At 36.6% G+C, this 23,429-nt stretch overlaps 1 protein-coding gene across 3 annotated transcripts in view; it reads right to left on the bottom strand.

Annotated features, from left to right (window-relative positions):
• The window catches only part of CKAP5 (cytoskeleton associated protein 5), a 52,851-nt gene that overhangs the window by 17,552 nt on the left and 11,870 nt on the right, over positions 1-23,429 (bottom strand). For all 3 annotated transcript variants that reach the window (XM_062576734.1, XM_062576731.1, XM_062576733.1), the window contains exons 4-26: positions 23,148-23,354; positions 20,612-20,783; positions 19,345-19,477; positions 19,120-19,223; positions 18,618-18,731; positions 18,321-18,425; positions 15,851-15,940; positions 15,582-15,746; positions 14,581-14,709; positions 13,730-13,912; positions 12,636-12,749; positions 11,211-11,321; positions 9,795-9,887; positions 9,322-9,507; positions 8,675-8,769; positions 7,146-7,203; positions 6,938-7,063; positions 6,470-6,606; positions 6,130-6,304; positions 5,430-5,543; positions 2,070-2,198; positions 1,120-1,314; positions 351-486 (exon numbers count right to left, since the gene is read on the bottom strand). In XM_062576734.1, coding sequence (XP_062432718.1) covers positions 351-486; positions 1,120-1,314; positions 2,070-2,198; positions 5,430-5,543; positions 6,130-6,304; positions 6,470-6,606; positions 6,938-7,063; positions 7,146-7,203; positions 8,675-8,769; positions 9,322-9,507; positions 9,795-9,887; positions 11,211-11,321; positions 12,636-12,749; positions 13,730-13,912; positions 14,581-14,709; positions 15,582-15,746; positions 15,851-15,940; positions 18,321-18,425; positions 18,618-18,731; positions 19,120-19,223; positions 19,345-19,477; positions 20,612-20,783; positions 23,148-23,354 — 3,071 coding nt within the window. The remainder of the gene's footprint in view (positions 1-350; positions 487-1,119; positions 1,315-2,069; positions 2,199-5,429; positions 5,544-6,129; positions 6,305-6,469; positions 6,607-6,937; positions 7,064-7,145; positions 7,204-8,674; positions 8,770-9,321; positions 9,508-9,794; positions 9,888-11,210; positions 11,322-12,635; positions 12,750-13,729; positions 13,913-14,580; positions 14,710-15,581; positions 15,747-15,850; positions 15,941-18,320; positions 18,426-18,617; positions 18,732-19,119; positions 19,224-19,344; positions 19,478-20,611; positions 20,784-23,147; positions 23,355-23,429) is intronic.

Consider the following 23,429-nt stretch of genomic DNA (forward strand, 5'->3'; position numbering starts at 1 on the left):
ATTAAGAATATTAATTGATATCATTCCAATTTGATAACTTGTTGCTATCAAAAAAATTTAAAATGCACATACACACTCTACTGTCTAAAGCTGTAGTTAGACTGTCAGTTTCTTATTACCATGCAGACATCCTCAGAGAGAGGCTGACTGACAGTCATGTGGAGAAAAAAAAGCACACCACACCCCATGTACATTTGGGGTTCCAATGTACGTTTGCAGCTGACTCAACTGCAAAAAAAAAAAAAAAAAAAAAAGCAAAATACCAGAACTGCAGACAAAATTCACTGGATCACAATTGTTTGCAACCTTAACCATGGTCAACTTCTTTTGCTAATCGTCAGAGAGGTTACCTGATATAGGTTGAAATTTGGCTGTAGCTGCTCCCCCTACCACTCTGGAAGATGCTTTAGCAGGAGCAGCTGGTTTGGCTGGCATGTTGGCTTTGGCTTTCTCGAGCATGGCCAGTACCTGGTCTTTGGATGTTGGCTAGAAAGAAAGAAAAGTGACAAATAAAGATCATCCTATTAATACATGCCACAAGGAAAACAGTACTTTGAAACAAGCTATTCTCTGTTTAGCATCTTCCACGGTACTTGGAAATATCTAAAAGTATTTTTATTTTTATGTATTTTATCCTGAGATAAAACACCTTTCCATTAATTTGTCTGATAAGACCTATGAGAAATATTAGGTGAACCTCCAATTAGTTTTAGACAAACAGTCATACAAAGTTAATGGAGAGATATGAGCAGTGATTCAGTGCTCAAGGATCCATAACATACATCCAATTGCTAGAAGCAATCATAAAGATATGGCCAAAGGTATAGAGCTGGTCTATAACTGATAGAGAACTTATCTACAGGTAGATGGGTCTTTTCAGGAAGAAAAAGCAGAGTGAGTATGTATCAAGTTCCTAAAGTGATAAACCTGTAGTGGCAGTAGTCTGAGGCAGAAAAAGCTCGAACTCACAGCCTCCTGATACGAATTAGCAGCCCCACACACATGCACACACACTGTCAACAATGCAGACAAACTTGCATGACTCAAGACAATAACTATGACTATACTAACTATGTGACTGTAATATGTCACATTATCTAGTTTTAGTGACAGCAATACCTTTAGTTTGCCAGTGGCTTTCGCCATCTTCTCAAAGCCAAGATGCATCATAAAGGATGGCAGGGCATCCTGTGCCTTCTTACGCACATCCCCATTTCGATCTTCAAGGCAGGAATAGAGGTGAGGCACACACAAAAGCAAGTCAGAAGGAACTGAACGGAGAGTAGGTAACTTCTCAGCCAGCCAACCAAGAAGCTGAAATAAAGTTCAGATAAAATTTGAATGTTCACTAATGTTTGGAATATCTAGCATAAATCACAAGAGCTTGAATAGTAGTCCTTTAGACTCTCCTACACAAAGGCAAAAACCTCCATCCTGCTGCCTCCATAGGAGGAAGAAAAAAAACCCCAAAACAAAAAACCCTTCTAACCTTTGTTCAGACGAAAGTCCTAAATAACATCAACTTTAAAGGGGGGGGGAGGGAGAGATAAAGAAGGGTGTGTTTTTTGGCAGGTGGAGGCTTTTTTCTCAAGTACAGGATGACATTACACAGCTACTTTAAATCTTGGAGTGTGATCTGGTAAGACTTCACAGGCCCTTTCTTCTTTTTGAAAGCAACATCAGAACTAGGTAGTGCAGTTGATAAGGCACACCTTATCAACCTCAAATATATCAATGCTTCCAGTTCAGTTCTGTTCTTTTCTTCACTATCATGTGGTCAATTTGAAAGAACACACACCAGCTCTTAAAAGGCTGATCAAAAATAGGCTTAAATTTTATTTGGACAGCACTGAATTTGAATTAGTTATTATGCTGGAAGACAGCTCAGCTAGCCTTGTAAGGTTTAGCAAGTTTTATGTCAGCATCAACACCAAGCCATTTGTTGTTTACTCATGTAATGATACCTTTATATAATTTCCGTTTGCTTAGATAAACATAGCCCATAGCAAATACAGTTATACTTTGATTAAATGAACGTAAGGAGAAATTTACATAACAGAAGCCTTTACCTCTTGTCTTAGGAAAGGGTTTTCTTTTTTGAGCTCCTCAGAGAGATCCTCGCCTTCCAGCCACTCTTTCATACCAGTTTGTTCAGCCCAGGCATTCACGGTTGCTAGTGCAGCAGCACGAACATTATTCTGTAATAAGAACAAGATTTAGGAAGAATAATCCTAAAGGTCAGTCAGAAGATCACAGCAGAAGAGGTACTAGATTCATCCTTTCAATTAAAGGAAAAGCTTTACCACATACTTCAAAGATTCCATTTTTTTTCACTGTTTGAAAAGATCTAGGTTCCAGAAGAAGCTAATTTTAATGATACTATTGGATGCAGAAGTCACAGAAATCAGACACTATGCTTATCTACTATCTATTTTTAAGAATCTAAAGACATCTTTAAAAGCACTTTGTACCTGCTGCCATTCAGTGATAAGAATTTGGGAGTCTAACTCACAAGAAAGCTATATAATATGGTTAATTATTTACCTAATGGTTAAAATAGATTTAGTACATTCATAAAGCATGACCTTTGATAAAGCAAGGCAAGTGGGTTATGGACTGCTATCAGCTTCAGGGCACTCATTTATGACATATGCATCTGAAAGACAGAAGCCCCCTACTCTTGCCTAATTTCAATCTCTAACTTTTTTTCTAGCCTGACTCTAGAACAACCCCTTTTGAAGCAGCTGATGTGCAATAAGAACTCAAAAACACTTCATAACTACAGTTCTTCAAAATGTTGACAGTACAGACATGACTTATACATATATATAAAAGTATATGTATAACAGAAGACTAGACCCTTAAGTAGGCTGAATTGTTGAAGGAAGCTGCTGATGTAACAGAGCTCACTTACCTTTAGTATGTTATTTTTTCATATAAAATTCATTTAGGTATGCATCTAAACAAGAAACCAGCATTCTTGCTAATGTGTTGTCCAATCTTTAAACTTTTTTTTTTTTTTTTTTTTTGGGGGGGAGGGGGAAGTCAAGGGGGCAGGGGAAGGGCAAGCAGAGAAATCATGTGCCAGAGAGCAAATAGATGCTTATCAGGCTCTCTAAAAGGCCTTGGTTCCCATCACCCAAATTTCATTTATCTTGATTTATGTTACAGGCTATTGGGCCTCCCTTAGCTATTCAATGGTTCCAGCATTTGGACGGGCTCCTCAAATAGGAGCCCTTCTCTTCATCTTTACGAATTCTAGCAACTGGATAAACCTTGCAGTACTACAAGAAAAGTTATTACTGCAACAATACTTTAATGAGTATACAGTCCTCTGTGAACACTACAGTGTTACAAGTAACACTAGAATTATGCATTTTTGTAATAGGATAGGATAATCATAGTTGGTCTCATCCTTAAACCATGTATTTACAGCTGAAGGGAACTTGCTATTTCTTCAGATGATTAGACTGTGAATAAAACAGAAAACAGAAGCATCTGCAATCTCAGTTCTTTAAGATTCCTAATAAAAAAACAATTTGAACTAGGATGTTTTTTTTTTCTAGCTCTAAGATCAGTTCTAGTCTTCCTATAGTTTGGGATAGGTAGATCCAGATTCATTGTCGTCTTAAATGTGACAATTGCTGCTTCACAGCTAGCATATATTCTCAATACTGTTACAAAGCTGAAATTGTAGACAGTTTGAAGCCTGCATTCTTGCAGTTCTATCAACCAGCTTTGAGCTTCAGGTAGAGGTAACAAAAGCTCCCCAGCTCAAATAAGGGGTCTCTGTTCTATTCTAAACTTAGTTTCCCTTCCAACAGAAGCAACTGTTAGATTTTGGGTGCTGTTCAACCATATTTTAAAGTTTATTGGTGTCAGCACCCAACGTTTTGGCAAGCATTTCTTGGCAATCTTGGCTTATCTCCAATATGAAATACCTTTATAAAGTGGTATTCAGTTATCTGTGGCAGGCAGGATTAGTCTTTCCTACTGCTGCAAACAAACATGTCAAGCCTTGTGATGTGAAAAGCAGCAAGTCTTACTGAAGTCCTCATGTAGGATAATCTGAGGTTTTGCCCTTTCAATAAAAGGGTCAGAGAATAGATAATGCATACATTGCAAATACCAAGAATATAAACACATTAAGTGCTAGCACAGCATGCATATATTGATGGTATATACTCAAAATTAGCATATCTTGTCACTAAAGTATAATACATTTTGATTTTTCATTAGCAGGCTTCATGAAAAATTACAGTTTGTAAACTAGAAGCTGGCTTTTCTCACTTTTGGATATATGTAGTCCTTACAAGAAGGAAGTTCATAGTACTGAAGCACAGGAGTAGTTTCTTTTTCCTAGATACTGATGAGAAGCTCCATCAAATCTGGAAAGGGGGAAGGGTGACCTGACACATTCACAAGCACACAGTGGCTCAGAAGATGCCTTTGTGGACCAATACTAGTTCACATTGCATGAGCTTTGGCTTCTGACAGAACTCCTTTTAATCTCTTAGCAACTCCACTGCAATACTGAACGGGAGGGAGGGACAGACAGGACAATTCTTTCCCAATGTGTATGGCAATACAGACATAAAATTCTAGTTTCAAGCATCTTTTTCCTCTTATGGGCACCATAGAATATGTCATGGCAGAAAACTGGTTTTTGACATATACCTTAGTCAACTTTCCAAATGGCAGCTTCTGACACTAACAGGACTTTCAGCCTGAGTCTGTTCACCTCTTACCTGTTGTTCTTCCTACTCATGTTCAGATACCTGAAGTATGCCATCTCCGATAACTGCTTGTGACTTCTGGCACAAAACATCAGCATCTGCCCAAACCTCTTTCACTCTATTTCAGATACCTCTCCTTCCCATGGTTCTAGCTTTGATTTTAACACAGTACACTGGCAAAATTAGTATGAACATCATACAAGCTTTGGTGGCAGTTCTCTTCTCAGCATCATGTTTCTACCTGCAGTTTGAAAGTCTCCTACATATTAATGCAGACATAAGGATGATCTGCAAACACACACCGCAATCCACACTGACACACTAAAAGAATAAAAGTTTTATTTGGTAAATTTAACAAGTAAGTCAAATTAGTCTGAAGTGGTGTACTTTTGGCATTAGATTCACGCACACAGAGTGTCATCATTTTTCAGCTAAAAGCTAAATTAGGGCACTGAATGGGTTTATTTACAAGCAAGAGAACATATGTCAAGCAGAATATACACTCAGACAGACGCTCGTATTTGGATTACAAGCCGTGACTTAGGTAAGAACTTGTCCAAAAGTTTTGTAAGCTTCCAATTAAGTTTTATTTACCATTCACTCCTCAAAAGCAAGCCCAAATAGTAATAGTTATTCTCAGGCATAGCTCAGACAGCAAACTGCAAAAAGGAAAGGCCTTTATTAGTATCCTACCTTACTATCCCCAAGGACTGTGATGATGGGAATACCCAGATTTTTCACATGCTGTTTGATATTTGGGCCCATTGCTGTTGCTAGTTGCTGGAGAATGTTCAGTGTTTGTTGCACCTGCACATAAATAAAGGGTTTTGAATAAACTACTGTTAACAATCTTGCTCAAAGCTCCAAAGTTCCTTCTTTTTTTTTTTTTTTTTCTGGGGGGGGGCAACATTGTTGTATGTTTGGGTTTTTACTTTAGAGTGCCTGCTCAATGATATTTATTCTAGCCCTTAAATTCATCACACAGGCAAAATTTATTTCTCTACATTAAAAGTAGATTCAAATTAAGGTCCATTAAAAATACTTTTAAAAAGTACTCGTCACTTTTGTCACAAGCAGAGCAATTACTCAAGCTTGAGGCAGAAAGGGGTTGCTTTTTTTAAAAAAAAAAGTTTGATTACATTATATCTAGACCACAGAAGCCGACTACCCTTTTGTGAAGGCATTTCTACAACACAACACAAAGGCAAACTTTTACAAAAAGCAGGCAAGCATGTAATCTGGAAACACAGTTCACTGGCTTCAAACTGTTGATTTCATGACATAAATATTTCAATTAATGATAGATGCAAGTCCTAAGCAAGATTCAGAATTCAAAAATATCTTGTCTTCAATTCTAAGCTGAAAGTGACTGGAATAAGATTGAGTAACATACCAAGATTTTATTGGAATCATTAAGACGACTCTTCAAAGCACCTGGAAGTTCTCCTATGTTTGGCTGTATGAATTTAGCATCATTAATGATGCTTGTCACTTCATCAAGACCTTCCTTCCGGATCTTCCAGTTTTTGTCCCCAATTTTAGACACCAGTTCAGCTGTGATCTTATCACTGCAAAAGAAAAGCAAATAGTACGTTTTCCTAATTTTGTCTCTTTAATATTTGAGTCATGCTTTAAGAACATGGTATTGTGCAAAGAAGAAGTGCTGATAAATACAGTCTGGGATTTTATGTTGCACCAAAAGTACATCTTCAGTTTGTAGAATCCACACCTACCCAATATCTGTTCTTGGCAAGAGATCCACAACATCATTCCCTACATCCTCCTGTTCCTCTTCCTCAACATCATCTGCGCTGGCCCCGCTGTGCCTAGAAATGCCACGAGTTGGGGCTGGTGCTGTCTGCCCTTGCATCTGCAAGCCATACAAAATCAGAAACAGAGTTAAGATTTTTTAATTTGATACTAAAAAAAATGTGACATGAACAATATGCTATTACGGGGCAACAGACATTTTAAAATATTACTCCAGAAGAACGGAAACTTGTTGAAGGTTATCATGAAAAAAAAGTGACTACTATTGACATAGTATTTTTATATAAGAGTTTGCACCTACTTTGGTGAATAGCCTTCCAAAATCTACTTCACTTACAAAAATAGTTTAGACTACAATTTTACTACAGATTCCAGTTACTGAAGCTTCCACATAGCATGATACTTGGTTTCAAGAGTACTATACTTCTTACCTTCTCAAATTCTGCATCTATCTGGGACAGAAGGGCTGGCTTCTCATCCTCAAAAAACATTCGCAAAGGAGGCCCCACATAAAGATACATGACTCCCAGTAACGTAATGGCAGAGGTCCTTACAGCCTTCCAGAAACAGGACAAACACACTTAGTCTTCAGATTAAGGACTAATAAAAATTCAGGCCTAAAATCCTAAATTTACTCACTGGATTAGTGGCAGCAAGAGCTGTCTTCACATTACTGATGAAAGCTTTGACGTTCAGTCTACAGAGAGGAAGAAGAGAAAAAAAGAAAGTCACAGAGTAAAAAAAGACATCTCCATGAAATGCAATGCAGGAAGCACCAAACTGAGAAAAATCCCCAAAAGAGTAGACAGACTCATACAAACAACTTAAAAGTAGCAGATACTAGCAGCTGTAAAATAATATCACAAGTACAGTATAGACAGTAGCTATTTAAATAATTACAGAAAGATCAGTTTTGGGGAATAATCTACTATGTAAATCCAGAAAACACACAATAGTTTACATTGAAGACTATTAGTACTGTGGCTGAAGAGCTTCTTACTCTATATCGCTCATATGATTGCTAGGACTCAAATCCTGAGGGATAAGTCTAATTTCAGGCACCTATCACACAGCTGTATAACAAAAAGGTACACTTTTTCATTAATTTGTGCCTTTTTCTGGGAGATGCTGATACAAATTTCTTCAAAGACTATTTTAAAACACAAGGACATGAAAGTTATTACTGAATCTCCTGTATCACCTCAAAATTCAGTACAAGACCAAACAGACGGGCAGTCATGGAAGCTTCCTTTGTGTCCCTACACAAGAGAAGATGAGCGAAGCCCCAAACACTGCTGTTCTGGTAACACATCCACACAAGACAACAATGACCTTGGTGTAAATGTATCCTTTTTTTTTTTTTTTTTTTAAAAAAAAAATACATTAACATATAAAACTTCATTGAAAATAATTTACCAGACTTCAGCAATGTGACTATCCATTTAACAACAGCAAAACAACTCCAACAGACATAGCAACTATCCAAGCAGTCAAATGAATTAGTATTCAAAAACTTTACTGCTCAGAAATATTATTCTCATGAGTAAACTATCCATTACTGTATCACATACACTTAACCACAATTAAGAGACTGTTGCTTTGGGGTGAGGTGGCAGGGAAAAAAGGAATGTTATCCTGGTTCTTACAAGGAGTCCATTTTTTTTCTCCCCTCATGGCTAACAAAATAGCAATTATTGCATCTGGAGCTAAGGTATCACCCACTGTCAGCCTCAATCTCTCCCTAGAATAATAAACATGCTGGTACGTACTTTTCTGTGTGTGTTTGTTCTGCTTTGTTTTTAACCATAAAAATAGTGATTCACTAGGGTGCAAGTATACTCAAGTAGAATGAAGATTATTTGTCCATCCCACACCTTTTAAATATAAAGTATAAGGCACTTCAGAGAAGGCACAGTGATGAATAAAGCATCCAGTAATAGGGTAATAATAGATACAAAATCCTGTTACTAATGTCAATACTTCTGTTTATATGTTAACACCTAGAAGAACATCTGAAAGGGCAACATCAGAGTTTGAGGAACAGAAGTTCAGATACACTTGTAGTTACACTGTTCAAGACCAATTTAACACAGAAGAATAGACTCTGTGTCCTAGATTAGAAACATTTTCATTCAAGCTTCTCTTGGCATTATACTCAAAAAGCTTACCCAGTAAAGCCAAACTCTTTAATTGCATTTGAGAGCCAGTTCAAAGTTTCTGATTGGTTTTTAGGATTCTTTTGAGCAAAAGCCATAGCCACAACCTGGAACAGAAGAGAATAAATGTGAATTTCCACTGACACAGATGACAAAGCACTGCAACAGAGGAATGAAAACATCTGCTCAGACAGGGCAGTGCAATAAAAAAAAAAAAAAAAAAAAAGCGACAGCTAGAACAATATGCAAGGAAAAATTTGTTATGCCAGTTATAGAATACAACTTCAACTGAAGTAAAACCTGAGTTATGAGAGTACCAAAAGGCAGCCAGAGATACTGGCATGACAGATGTCTACCTGCTTTGACAATATTGAAAGAAATCACTGATCTCTTACTCTTTATTTCCTCTTTTAGAGTAACTGCTACTTAACTTCTGCCTCAAGAGGTATCTGGAGAGCAAACAAATCATTGTTTTAGCCAGAACAGCTAAATATAGAAGTTTTATATATATAATATATAAATCTATATTATACATATAAAAATAAAATAGAGATACACACAGAAAACTAAAGGTTGAGGTTTTATTCCTGACTCAAAGAACACCCTAAGTAATATTTCTGTCTTCATTTACTGGAAGAGCACTGTTCCCATTTATTCACCTGTTCAGCAGTCCATGGCAACTGACATGCCTCTGCTATTGCTGTCATGGCTTCTTTTGCATTACTCCCACATTTCACATCACCAACCTTGTCTACAAGACCATCTAACACAATTTGTGCTGATGTTTTGGAGAAGTTTCCTTTCTGTGCAATCAGTGCAACTATATGAAGTTTCATCTGCATCACCTGCAAGAAACAAGTATTTTTTTTTTTTTTACAGAATATCACAAAGAGCAAGTTACTCATGTTTTAATACATTTTTCTTCTTCAACTGGTGTCTTCTTAAGTCCCAACTCTAAGCAGAAATAAAAACTAATTTCAGAATTTATATTGTAATTGACTACAGATAGCACAGTGACCACAACTGCAAGACTGCTAGCAGTGATATATATGCAACTCTTTTTTCAGTTGGGAAAATAGCTTAGCTTAAGTAACACAAACAGACCATTAGTTACTGAAGGATAGCTTATTACCTGAAAATTGGTTTCCTTCCAGCCAGGTTTCTTGGCAAGCATTCTTACTAGAGCCTGGCAAGGCATTTCACTTCTCTCCATCAGCTCTACAGTCTTAAGGATAAATATTAAGTTAGCCAGTAGTTCACAAACTGTACACAAAATAAAGAACAAAAACATCCCACCAATGAAATACAAGTTACCTCAACTATTCTGTAAATATATTCTTAATACTGAACAAAATTGCAGAATTTAGAGCCATGATCAGACACTGAAATTCTGAACACAGTAAGAATTTATCTGAAGAGCCTTACTACAAAACTCTATTTTATTTATTTATTTAAATAAGTAGCCCATTTTACAGGTATTGAGTCAACATTTAAAGAAAACCATCTACATTGCTACAATTTGTCTATTCATTAAAAAGTGTACTTCCAAGCAACCATTAATCATTTCAGCGCTAGGAATTCAAAACTTAAAGTTAAGGTAATTAAGAGACAAAGTCTACTGGACACTTTCACATTAGAATGCTGACTTTGTAACAAAGATTAAGCCTAAATGTTACCTGAATTACTTCTGTTTTATTAGATTTTTGCATTCCAAAAAAATTGCATTCCAGTGAAACCATAACATCTTTACACTTGAGTAAAGCTATTCTGACTTTTGCATCAGCATTTCAGTGTAGTTGGTCATGGTTTCAGAAACATGATTTCAGCTAGTTGCCCCCCCCCCCTTTTTTTACACTGAATATTAAAACTCAATAGTAACTGCAATGCAGTGTTCTAACTACTTGTACATCTAGAGTTGACGCCGTTTTGAATGTGAACTCTCAAAGGTCTTATAACACATACTATGGGAAGAAAGCCAGGCTTGAGATTATAGTTGCTTATGATTCATGATGCTTACGTTGTTTGTGACACATGACACACTACTAATATTGAAGCACTCATTACCAGCTGTGAAGATGGATGGTCTCGCCATCAGTCAAAACTGAAATTTTAGTATTATATCAGTTGCTGCCTAACATGCAACCAGCATACAAGTATTTTTGCCCAGTTCATTGAATGAAAAATCAAAAAAAAAAAAAAGTTCTTTGGCACTAAGTTTTAGAACTAGTGACTTAACATTTTAGAGAGCTCCATGTCTCCTCAATCAACATGTAAGTACATCAGACCAAAAAAGAAAAAAAAAAAAAACCCACCCCCCCCAAACTACCTACACTAAACTAAAAGACTAATTCCACTATCTTTGTGGCATAAGAGCTGGTTTAAACCACATAAGCCATGCACTGTTTACTCCTACTGAAGTGGCTTGCTGGCAGACCACTGTATCAGTATGTCTTCTTTTAAAAGAACTATCAATTCTAAAAAGCTGAAGGGGAAAAAATTGCTCTCTTTCTTTCCCCCTCACATGTCTTATCTACTACTATAAGCTTACCTTCTGAAACTCCTCCATGCAGGCAAGCCTCTCTTTCCAGTTACCACTGTCCAACTGCTGGATACAAGAAGCTGGGAGGACAGCAGCAGCTTTCTCTTCACACACTTCCATCTGCAGAAAGATCAGAACAAGGTTAACACCTTGCAGGCTCACTTAGACAGGGACAGCAGCCTTAAGGACAGATGACATGCTGAAATGACCTTTTCCTGTGGCTCACTTACAAAACATAAGTGATCTCATAGAATGAACTGTTTTGTGTTGTAGGTTGAAAGTTTTTGTATGAGTTAGTTTATAAATTTGAAAAGCTGCTACTGTTAAATCATACAAAAGGACACTGCACAAGAAATTATCCTGTAAAAATACGATCAGTTACGTTACAGAGACGGTCTAAAATAATTCTGGGAAGCCATTATCTATGTTTAGAATTGAACAAGTGTAGACTAAAATCTACAAAACAATTTTTTAATATAAAAATAATTTATAAATTTCAATTTTATGAAATATATATGAAAAATATTCCCAGCAATGAATCAGTGATTAGTAAGGGAGTTATGCCTTCTTCCTATCTTCTGCAGTAATTTAAAAGAAATGAAGAACTCAAGTTGTTTTAGTAAATGAAACATTACAAAAGCTTCCCTTGTTTCACTAGTGTCTGTACCACCCTCAGAGACTATATATTCATTCTTCGCTACATAGTGATATGAATACTTTCCATTAAGTATCTAGTTTACACTAAGACACTTCAAATAGAATTGGCAATTCAAAATATTTACAGATAGATATAGCAAGGTAATAGTCAAAACTTGAAAGCTTTTTGTGGCTGTTTGACCCATAAATAGCTTAGCTTACTTGGTTCCATACCAAGAGGATGCAGGAAAAAGGTAGGAACCTACAAGTGTCTAATCTATAAGCCAGATGCATAATTCAAATGCTTTTTTGAAGTGTAACTTCATCTGAACAGCATAGAAGAGGCTCAAATTAGTTCATTTAATTATTAATGTATTCTACTGTAGATTTCAAAGTAAACTCCACAATATTTTCAGGCTTTTAATACCAGACACCCACAGCAAGTCATGCATTCTGAACTACAATTAAACCATCTTTTATTTAATCTATTGCTAGTATAGAGAAAACATTGCAATCCTCATTACATCTGCATGATTTATTGCTTACTGTCTTTGTATGGCCTAGTACAGACCACACCTGAAGAAGAGGTATATTTACAAGACCATCGAAAATCAAGTTTCTAAGTTATTCTTTATGTAAATGCATTGGTTTACCTTGTCTCATGAATACCTCCAATTTTGGGGGGGGGGGGGGAGAAAGGGGGAAAGAGGAGGGAGGAATCTGTAATAGCTCAATAACTGATTAACTAAAATTAGTTATATGCAGCACTCCCTATTTCATAAATACCAGAATACTTACTGAGAGCTCTGATTCAAATATCTCTTTGGTCTCAGGACCCTTCTTGCCTTTAGCCCCAGGACCTCCCATACCAGCAGCTGCAGCTGGTTTGCCTTTCTTGGGCAGACCCCCAGACTAGAAAGGAAACAGAAGTTAGTCAGGATCAAACAGGCCTCTAGTTCACCAGACACCAAAAGAACTGTTAGTTTTCCACATTTCTACATTACAATATCAAAAGATACATCTGGTAGACTTATCTCTCTAGTACCATCGTTACTACAGGCAAAGTAGTAGTCTTCTGCAACAACTTACTTAGCTCATACTTTGGTTTCAAATTCCTAGATGCTAGAAACCAAGTAAATTAACAGGACACAAGAAGACAAAGATTAAAATGGGGAAAAAATTACGCGTTTAGAAAGGTTGAGGAAATAAGTTCATTCACGCAACTTCCTTTAGATACTGACTGCGTGTTAATCTTGTGATTGACAGTCTAGAAAGAGATCCCAGAGTACTAGTAGATTGTAATAAATAAATAAATAGATAAAAAGAAAAAAAAGATCTGTTCTACTATTCACTTCTTTTTCCCAGGCAGAGGGTGGGGGGAAAATAGGATATTATAAAAGACTATAGTACTGCCTAGGTCATTTTTTTAAAATCCAAACAATCATTTTAAAATAATACAAACTAGTGGTTGAAACAACTTATGATAGCAAACTAAAATAGCACTGCAGAAAATACTTAACACACACATAGTAGTCTTGCTATTAAAGAAAAAAGAAAAGTTTAGTCAAATACTACTTCATTGCAAAAAGACATTAACATCAGCATATCTGAGGTTCCTCTGAACACGTCCAACAGTCTTATTGTATTTCAGTATCAAAACTTGGTATTAAGCGTAAGCAACAAAACAGTCTAGATGATAAAAAATAAGCTTTTATCAAATACTTTGAGAAAGTCCCAAGTTCTTTTTGTTGCTGGGCTCACCTACTACTATTAGAAGAACAACTTAATCATAGCAATTGCTGGATAGAAGTTTGACAGACTAGCTTTGATCTTCCAGAACTAACTACGCTATGCAATCATTTGCCAGACAACCTCTTGACAGTTGCTCTTACCTTCACAGCAGGTGCTTTTTTCAGTGGCCCTGGTTTGGCTGCTGCATCTTTTGTTTCTTTATCTCCAGCAGCCCCTAAGAGAACAGGGGCCTTTCCAGGAGCAGGCTTGCCTTCTTTTTTATCAGCTGTTGCTGCTATCTTTTTACCATAAGTCAGCTCCACCTTTTCAGCACATTCTTTGATCTGACAAACAGGAATTAGGAGGAAGGGAAAGAGAGAAAGCAACTGGTTTTAGTTACCACAACTGGATGTATAAGTAACTCATCAATGCTTGCTTCAACAGCAATGGTTCAAGCTTTACTACTCCAGAGAAAACAGATAAAGTTTCAAGCTGTTTAGCTGACAAAATTTTGTCATCCTGTATTACTTACAGTAGTAACGTTAACAAGTCATTGGCTTTAGTTGTCACTGTAATGCTACAATAATTTTCTTGGCTCAAAATGGAGTTCATTTACACACAGAAAAACCATTAAGACAACCTCCCCTCCACACACATCTCTGTTTATGGGGTATTTAGGGGATATTTAGGGATGTTCTAAAGACCAATTCTTAGCACATTACTATCATCCAGTAAACAAATTCGTCAGCATACACAAAACATGAAAACTCAGTGCTGGAAAGTAAGTCTTAAATATCAAATCCTATCTCATAATACAGAATTTGGCCATACGGTTGTGACCTAAATCCCTATAAATTTTGATTTAGGCAGAGAAGGAATGTGTTGGAGGAGGAGGTGGGAGGGGAAAGAGGGAGGGAAATTGTTCATTTAAAAATCACAGAAAAATGAAGCCTTGAAGACAGACACTTTATATTATACTGCAGCATTACAGCACTTATAACAACAAACTTACCCGATCAAGTTTTAGTTTGTCTACATCTGCTAGAAAAGGGTTCACAGCTTTCTCTCCAGCCACTTTCAAGGCTGTGCCTAATGCTTCAAATCCAGCATCTCTTACTTCAGGGGCAGAATCATTGATATGCTGCAGAGAAAGACAACTTGTATCACATGATTTGCAGCTCACATCTAGCTGAGATTTTTAAAACAATTTTCAGCATAAGGATCTTTTATTCTCTCCCTTAAAACAAAACAAAAGAAAAAAAAAAGAAAGAAAGAAAAAGCCACAGCTATTACAAAATAATCCTTAATATTCCACTACAGAAGAAAGGTTATTTCTCCATGCCCACTTTCCTTCACACTTAGGTCTGATCAATTCTACTATTTTCCAGACAGTCAGTTTCACAATTTTGGATCTTTCATACAAGGAAAAGATAAATACTCATGCTTTAAGAAAGAGATACTGCAATATCATGGAAGTTTATATCCAGTTTGAAGTTCTGCAATCTTTTTCAAAACTCCCATTTTTGAAGCCAGAGAAACTTCCCATAAGAAGCAAATAGCTATTTTGTAATGAAAGTAGTAAACATTACTACGGCTTGCAATGATAAATGCTGTAATGTACTTGCAGCTCATAAAAATCAATGATAATCCTTTTATTCATGGTAAATTATCTGTAACATTGCAATAAATGTTTGCTAGAAGTGTCTGTAAGAAGTGATACAACCTTGAGAAGTTCAATCCTCACAAATCATTGCCTTAGCTTATTATAAACTTAGCAAGTCCTCAGTTTTCAGGGACAGTTGAGAAAAAGGAGACTAAACTATTTCCATGACTGACAGTGATCTTCAAGTCTGAGTCACTCAAAACAGACACTGATGCCTAAGACATAGGCAGCACAGCACAGAACAACTCATTACTCCTTTCAGTATCAGGGCTTTCTCCCAAACCAATCCAACACTTCATAACAGTAAGGCAAAGTTGGTGCTAGAGAAGTACCAACTCCTCCTGCTTTACCTTGAGAAGTGCAGCACAGAAGGGTTTTAACAGGCTTTTTGGCAGAGTAGAAGGTGTGCAGTGACGGAAGCTTCTTGCAATGAAAAGGGATGTTTGCTGTTTAATCGTTGGGTTTTTGTTGTCCATCACTGCTAACACATCTTCACTTATATTCTGCAGTGTGGTCTACAGTGTTAGATAGAGAATTTAATAGTTTTGGTGAAGAACAGAAGATCAAGATTTGAGACAAATTCTGAGACAATGGAAAACACTGTCACTTTCTTACTTACAGTAAGAAAAATTGCATCTATGGCCTCCTGCAGTGCCTGCACTACCTGAGGCTTCTTCTCTTTAAATTTCTCCAAGATTGTTGGGACAACCTATAGAAGACAAAGAAATGGGTGAGGGGCTTGTCAAATCATTCTTCATTAACATAATTGGAAAGCTTCAGAGTTTGTTCCCTGATATTGTTTAAACAAACAAATAATCCAAATAAGATCTCTTCTGCTCCGTCTAGGGATACGCAACAGTAGTATGAACTAGCCTGTTCCAGGGGATCTCCAATGTTATATTAATTCCAGTCAACCTGTTACCAAATACACTTTTTAGGCAATTTCATAGCAAAGCTAATCAAAAGCCAGATATACAAGTTCACGTAATTACAGACGAGTACCCTGGATTTGCCAGTCTGGAACACAAAGCAATACAATATAAATTAAATAATTTCACAGTAGAGAGTGCTGTGCACTTATACTACAAGGATCCAAGAAGGCATATAACTTGCCCCCTCTTTCCCAGCTTCCTGACAGATCACTGAGACACTCCTGCTTGGCTCAGAACTGACAAGACCATGGTTGTAAAGCAAGCTGAATCCTTCTTAGGACAATATTTTACAGATGTACCAAATTGAAAAAGTACACTTGACATTAACCTATGCCATGCTGGAATTTCACAGCGATTTATATTCGATATAGCTGCTCAGTCACTCACTGCTGTAAGAGATCAGCTGACATTTTCATGAACCAGTAACATGAGCAGCACCATCTAACTATGGTCACTATAACCTACATGCTTAGTACTATAACAATAAAAATTTCTGTCAAGCAGACATTGATATGTTGAGCCAAGAACAGCCTGTTTAAATGTGAAAAGTTTTTTTTTTTTTGAAGATTTTGCAAAGATAATGCAGTCCATAATTTAGAAGCTGTCAGATTCCTTACAGAAGTGATAAGAGTTTACATAATGCAGAATACATTATCCACACATAACATTTTCTCCTCAAGCTGACTACAAGATCTCAGCTCACTGTGACAAACGGCAACCTAGGCTCAGCTTATAACCTTTGCTGGGTCAGAGCTTGCAAATTACCTTTCATAGAGCCTTTACCAGTCTAAAAACTTCAGTTAATACAGAGTGTGACACCACAGGCTACTGCAGTCAAATCTGAATTCCTTCAGCTTCATAGATATTTAAAAAACAAAACATAACACAGCATTGTAAGAGCTGTCCTGCACTGCTAAATACAGTCTTGCAGATGTTAGTTTCAGTAAAGGAATGAACAGTTCTGTATTTAACTCTAGTATACTTTAAACTACATACAATAATACTAGCAATAGATTTTTTATGGCTATTTCAAATGCTTCCTCTCAGGAGTCTACATCTACCTCACTAGTAAATAAAAATCAGACATGCAAACAACCCAAATCAACTGGCAAAATGAGTGCTAAGATTATGCAATTCAAGGCTGCCATTACAGCTCAAAGGAGGAAAAAAAAAAAAAGATATTTTCTCATCTCCATCTGGTCTGCAACCATGGAGCTATAGCTTTATTTCAGAAGCTCAGCTATTTCAATATCAACTCAATAGCTATAACGGTTAACTTTTAAAACACAAACCCAATGTAAACAGATGTAATAATGCTCCTTATAACTACAGCCAGTTTTCAGATGAAAGAGACTTTGTCCGAACTGTTGTTCAGTCAGAATCCTGTAGACTTGAATGTTTCTGAGGCAGTGAGATTTGGTACCATTCCAACCAGTTATAAAATACAATGCAACAGCAGCCAGGCACATCAGTTCTCTCTGCCTCCAGCTCACTCTCACTTACCACAAGAAAAATTAAGGTTGAACAGCTTAAAAAAAAACAACAGAAGACCTGAGAAAGAGAGGAGGTAACTGCAATTAACTAAAAGCTCCCTTTCTTTCCAAAGATCAGTTAAACTTGCACATATTCTCTGATATTAGTTACTGGCAAAGGAAGAGCATGAAAGGAGAACGCAGAAGAATATAGAACTAAAACACTTTGGTACCAAAAATATCAATACTTTGGCTGCTGAAAACAGAGAGAAAAAGATGAAAGAAACCACAGAACACTAAGCAGAATTCAGGCTCAAAAGCTATTTTTCCACTGTGGGCTACAAATGCATTTCTGTGGGCATATCTCCAAGATGAGGTAATGTAAATGAAGCGCATTTCATTGCAAAGCAATTTAAAGTTATCTTAGTACACAAGAATTATTACAATAGTAAACTTCATGTTGCTGAATGTGAACAACCAACACAAACAAGGTGCTTTTAACTTAACGCTGCAAGAGAACTTGGCAAATATTTCACTGCATACTCCACAAAGTGGTAGGTAAGTTTTCATAACAGCATTAAGGCTACCTTTGGATACCAAGGCTTGATAGTCAAACAATAAAACCAGGATCTTACTGGTATCCAACACCAAGGAAAACAAAAAAAACATACATACTCTTACTTACATGTCCTGCATATTGTCCAAATTTCTTTCGGAGGCCAGTAGCTAGCCCAGCAAGGCATTTGGCAGCCAAAGCAACTAACATAACGTTTGTGTCCTTTCCAACAACCTGCAGAGAATAAAGCAATGATAGAGGCTGAATAGCCAAGTTTCAAAGTCTTGGAAGAACTTCTTAGTACAGTTAATAGGCCATAGATTGTGTTATTTCCAGAGTATTTCTGGACTAGAACTTTAAATTTAATACAAATAAATTGCAAAACAGCGCTAACTGACATACATTCGGGGGGAAGGGGGTTATTACCTTTTTGAGAACTTTCACCAAGTCTGCATAGTCTCCTGCTTCCAGTTTGGGATTTTTCACCAGCATTTCAACAGCTTCTAGAGCTTCTTTTCTCTCTTGCCACTTTTTTGCTTCCTGCAGGGCATATCATTTACATTAACTTATAAACACAAAAAAAGTTTTAGAAAAAAAAAAAAAAACATACTTGTTACAAACCATATACTTCAAGACTCAACTCTATCTCCAGAAAGTCTTCCTACAGTTCAACACCAACAATTGCAGTGCAATGTGAAATACAGTCCTTTCCAAGATGTATTTGAGCTCCTTAAAATTAGAGCTTTACTTGCTGGTAAATCAAATATTGTGACCTTTTTACAATTACCTACATTTTTGCTTACACTAGTCTGTTATTATCCACATAGCAGTATAGCTTATGTTGCAGAATGCAAGTCAGCCTTAGAATTCATTAGCTTCTGAGCATCACACTCCATAGAATTAACCAGTAGCATAAGTTTAGGCTTACTATTTTGTCATAGAAGTCTTTGGGAAGCTTGGAAAGAATTTCTACAGCTTCAAGCAACTCATATGCATCTACTTGCGGCACTGCCTCATCCCCATCATCACCGCCTGCAACCGAAAAAGTCAAGTGTAAGGAGAGTGACTTGCATAGAAGTGATTTAATGCATTCCTTCACAAATCATAAACTAGCGTATATTTTTAAATAGAGTTCAAAGATGAAACAAGTTACCGCCATCTACATCTCCTCCAACTGCTTGCTGCTGCTCAAACTTTGCTTTCAACTCTTGTTGGGAACGCAAGAATCTGGTCTGCTTAGGAGCAGCTGATGAGAGTTTGACCCATTCTTCCTCCAGTTCTTTTAGCTACCAAAGGGAGATAATCATCATATCAAATACATTTTGTACATATTCCAGACAAGCAAACCTTCATGGAAAGCAAAGAAATCTTCCCATCTGAAAGACCTAGTAGCAGCTTTTGAGCTCACTTGAAATATTATACTGTAATAATATTTGTCCTGCCAAAGAAGTGACCACATTTGTCATTCAGATACTCACAAGTATATTCACATAACATTGAATAGTCAAGCATATTCACGTAACACAATATTTTTTTTCTTGATGACATTCTAAGTACAAAGCATTTGCATAAAAACAAAATGCAGAACAGTCAGAATGTTGTGTGTCCTCTGCAGAGAATTAAAGTAAGAATGGCTGAGCATGAAGGAAGTTTATGTTATAGCCATACTATTGTCAGAGAGTAGCACTGAGATGAAATAAACATGTTCAGCCAAGTTTGGTCAGACAGTCAAAGATTAGTTGTAAAAAAACAAAAATCAAACAGAACACCACATATCTACACTTCTCACTGTGCAACTTTGAGTGTGTTCTCTTTTTTAAGTAAGATGAATAAAATTACTCATATCTGAACACAAATAACTCAAGTGGGTGGGAGAGAGGGTAAAGTTGCATAAATAATTTATGAAGTTCTAAAATAATGGAAGTTTTCTCCAACAACTATGTTATCTATCATAACGTAAGGCCGCTTCCTTAACTGAAACAATTGTATCCTGAATACTAGAACAAATTTGAAGGGCTGTAAAGAAAAGATAACATAAGAAAAAATAGAAAAGGAAAACGATGGATTTTAGTACTTTTACTCCAGGGGTCTTTTTTTAAACGGTAAGTGTTTGTCCTGGGGTTATATCTTCAAGCAATGCCATTCTACACCTCCAAATTCACCTCTTCAGTTCCAGTACGATGCTTCTACTCCCCCCCGCCCCAAACTTCATATATTATTAGAGCAATAAAACGTTGATTTCTCTACAAACAGAGGGATCAAGATTTTAAGTACATGTTACAGAAGCTAAAAATAATGCCACTGTTGATGAAAAAGTCTAACGAGGCCAAATCCCACCCACACAGGATTGGCAAGGATGACTGGGGGTACATGTAGAGGCCTTCTCTTACATGTCTGAATACAACCTTCCTTCTGCCTACCTGAACAGAATTTATGTTCTGTAATGGAGGTCTCAAAGCATCCCTTATCCACCGGTAGATCTCCACAGCAAGAAGTTTGGCTTCATCTCGAACAGCCTTTTCCCGGGATTCAAAAAGTTTTGGCAATACTTTAATGATTGGCTTCAGTGAGATTATTTTTGAACCAAATTCACTGAAAGTTAGAAACATGTAATAGCATTAGTGCCTAAATAGGAAACAGAGTGAACAGAGTGAAAGCTAATTTTATTTAAGCACAGTCTATGAAATACACCCATTACACACAAAAGATTCTCACACACTGAAGTTTTTACCTCCATTATTTTGTGAAACTACTCAAAGTTGTTGCGTGATTTTAAAAAATCTCATCTATAACAATTACCCTCTACATCCAGCATGAAACAACAAAACCAGTCCTCTTAAGTTATTTCAGAGCACCTAATGCAACCTGATCTAATCTGCAGCCTGCAACTGTTCCCTTGAAGGAGGGGATGGAGAATGTCCTTAAGACTAAAGTTTGTATGACCTATTTTTTTTTCTTTTTGATCAGAATAGAATCTCCTTTGCCTATCCTTGGAGACAAACTGCAGTAAAAGCATTAGTCATTTTGCCACTTGTTGGACCGGATAATTATAGTGAGCCTGGGTCATCTTCACAGATAATACATGTGTTGAAATATCTGCTGCTGAAAGGACACATGAAAGAAGCTCCCCAGGCTAATTATTCTTCCCCATCAGCAGATTCTGCATGCTGTTAAACTTAGTACATTAAGCTTCATTTTCTCAATCACTGCTGAATGAAAACTCAAAAGCATTCTTCTCACACAGTAAAATTTCATTAGCTGCTACAGTATTTACTGTATCATTATCTCAAAAGCCATGAAATATCAATTCAGAAGTATTTTTCTTCCTTGAGAACTTTAACTGACTCTAACTCACACTTTTCTGTGCTTCTCTGCAATCAAATACTTCATGGAAGAGCTAGTAAAAAATGACGGCTCAAGAACTAAGAAATAAAATGTCTAGCTTTCTATAAGTTCTTCTGTAAAGGCCACTCTATAAGAAGCATTAAGTATTCAAAAGCTGCAGAAGAGGCTCCATTCTTGGAGTGAACACAACTTAAATGCAAAACATGAATGCATATGTGGCCCAGAATTATACCTTTCAAAGAAGGACATATCAGGAAAAAATGCTTAAGCAGTATCAGGCTTCAAATTACATTATTCTTACGTAATTAATATAGTAACATAATAAAACTTTAATAGAAGATAAAGAACATCAGAAGCTAAACTAGCAACATTAGTCAAGCTAGTAATTTAGCTACAACACAAAAAATCTTGCTATCAATGCAGATATGAAAGTTAGTCAATGTATAACATAAATCTTGGTAGCAACACAACTCAAAAGCTGAAATTCAAAGTCAAGTTCATAGGGCCTCATGAAGAAATTTGATCTTGTCATCTCAAATACAATAAAACACTGTACACAGAAATAAGCAGAGAATTATTTTTTTAGATGCAGTTAGCTGAAGAATATTGAGGAAGACTATGCAGGTTTCTAATTATGTTTACTATCAAAAGAGCATTTGATTTGATAAGGCAGTTAAAAATAGCTAAAATACTATTCTTAAATGCGGGATAGTAGTTTCACTTAGTAGTAGCACATGCTTTGTGCTGAAACTGATCTTTTTATTTTGATTCTGTTACTGGAGTCTGAAACAACCAGTTAACAAGGACCATCAATATATATGCTTCTCCCAACTTACTAGAAGCTATCTAGTGTAAGATATTCTCCATCTATCATTACGCATAGAGTTTTCACAAGAAATAACTTTTTCCAGGAAAAAGATATTCTGACCTTTAGTACCAAAAATATTGATTTCTATATATGTTTACTCCTTTGCAGGTTGAACGAGAAATACTAAAGTGGGACAAAAATGAAGCTCCAATTCTAATCTTGCAACCCATTTCCAACTTTAATTAGATTTGATTTTGAGAGAGCATTATCAGCTCCTTTTGCCAAGGAAATTTTATATAGACAGTGGAAAGTGATAGTGTCAGTTCTGACTTAAAAGAAAGCTTATTGCCCAAGATGTTTATATTGCACATGAGTAGCCAGTTGAAGAAGCTCACATTCATAAGGAAAACTGTGAGTAGCACCAGGTTTTTAAAATCAGGACTACAAGTTTCAGTCTAAGTCGATTTCAGCTGTTAGAGAAGCTCTACAGTCTAAAATAGACATGTTAACCTTGCCCTTCATCTGTAGTGGTCCGTTTTTATTAAAAAGGAAGTTTAGCAGGAAGCTGTCAACAGTAAAAGTGATCCAGATGAGCCTCATAACAAAGGCAGCCCTCACATTAACAAATCTCATGGTCCCTCTCACAACTGCTTATGCTTTATGCTGTTGCCATAAAATATTAGTTCAGTAAAGACACATGCTATTCAACAATACCAAGAGCCCACTGAAAAGGCTTATTAAGCAATAGATCAGACTGCATAATGCAGGGGTTATGGAAAGGAAGGTGGAATCTAAATGCTTACCTCAGTGCTTTCCTCAGTGTTTCTATACAGGCAACTATGATTTTGGGGTTTTTGTTGTCCAGACCCTTTAGCAATTCTTCTTGTACTGCCTCCCCTTTCTCAATTTCTATATACATTAAACATATATCCAGGCCCAGCTCTTTTGCTCTGGCTTTTGGCTGATTGAACACTTTATTTACAACTCCAGAAGCTACTTCTCCTGTTGTCCTGAAAAAAATGAGAGAGAGTTACTTTTGGCGTAGTTAACTAAATTACATGTCCTACTCCATTATCCACAAAGAA

This window comes from Rhea pennata, chromosome 5, assembly GCF_028389875.1.
Source record: "Rhea pennata isolate bPtePen1 chromosome 5, bPtePen1.pri, whole genome shotgun sequence".
Lineage (NCBI taxonomy): Eukaryota > Metazoa > Chordata > Aves > Rheiformes > Rheidae > Rhea > Rhea pennata.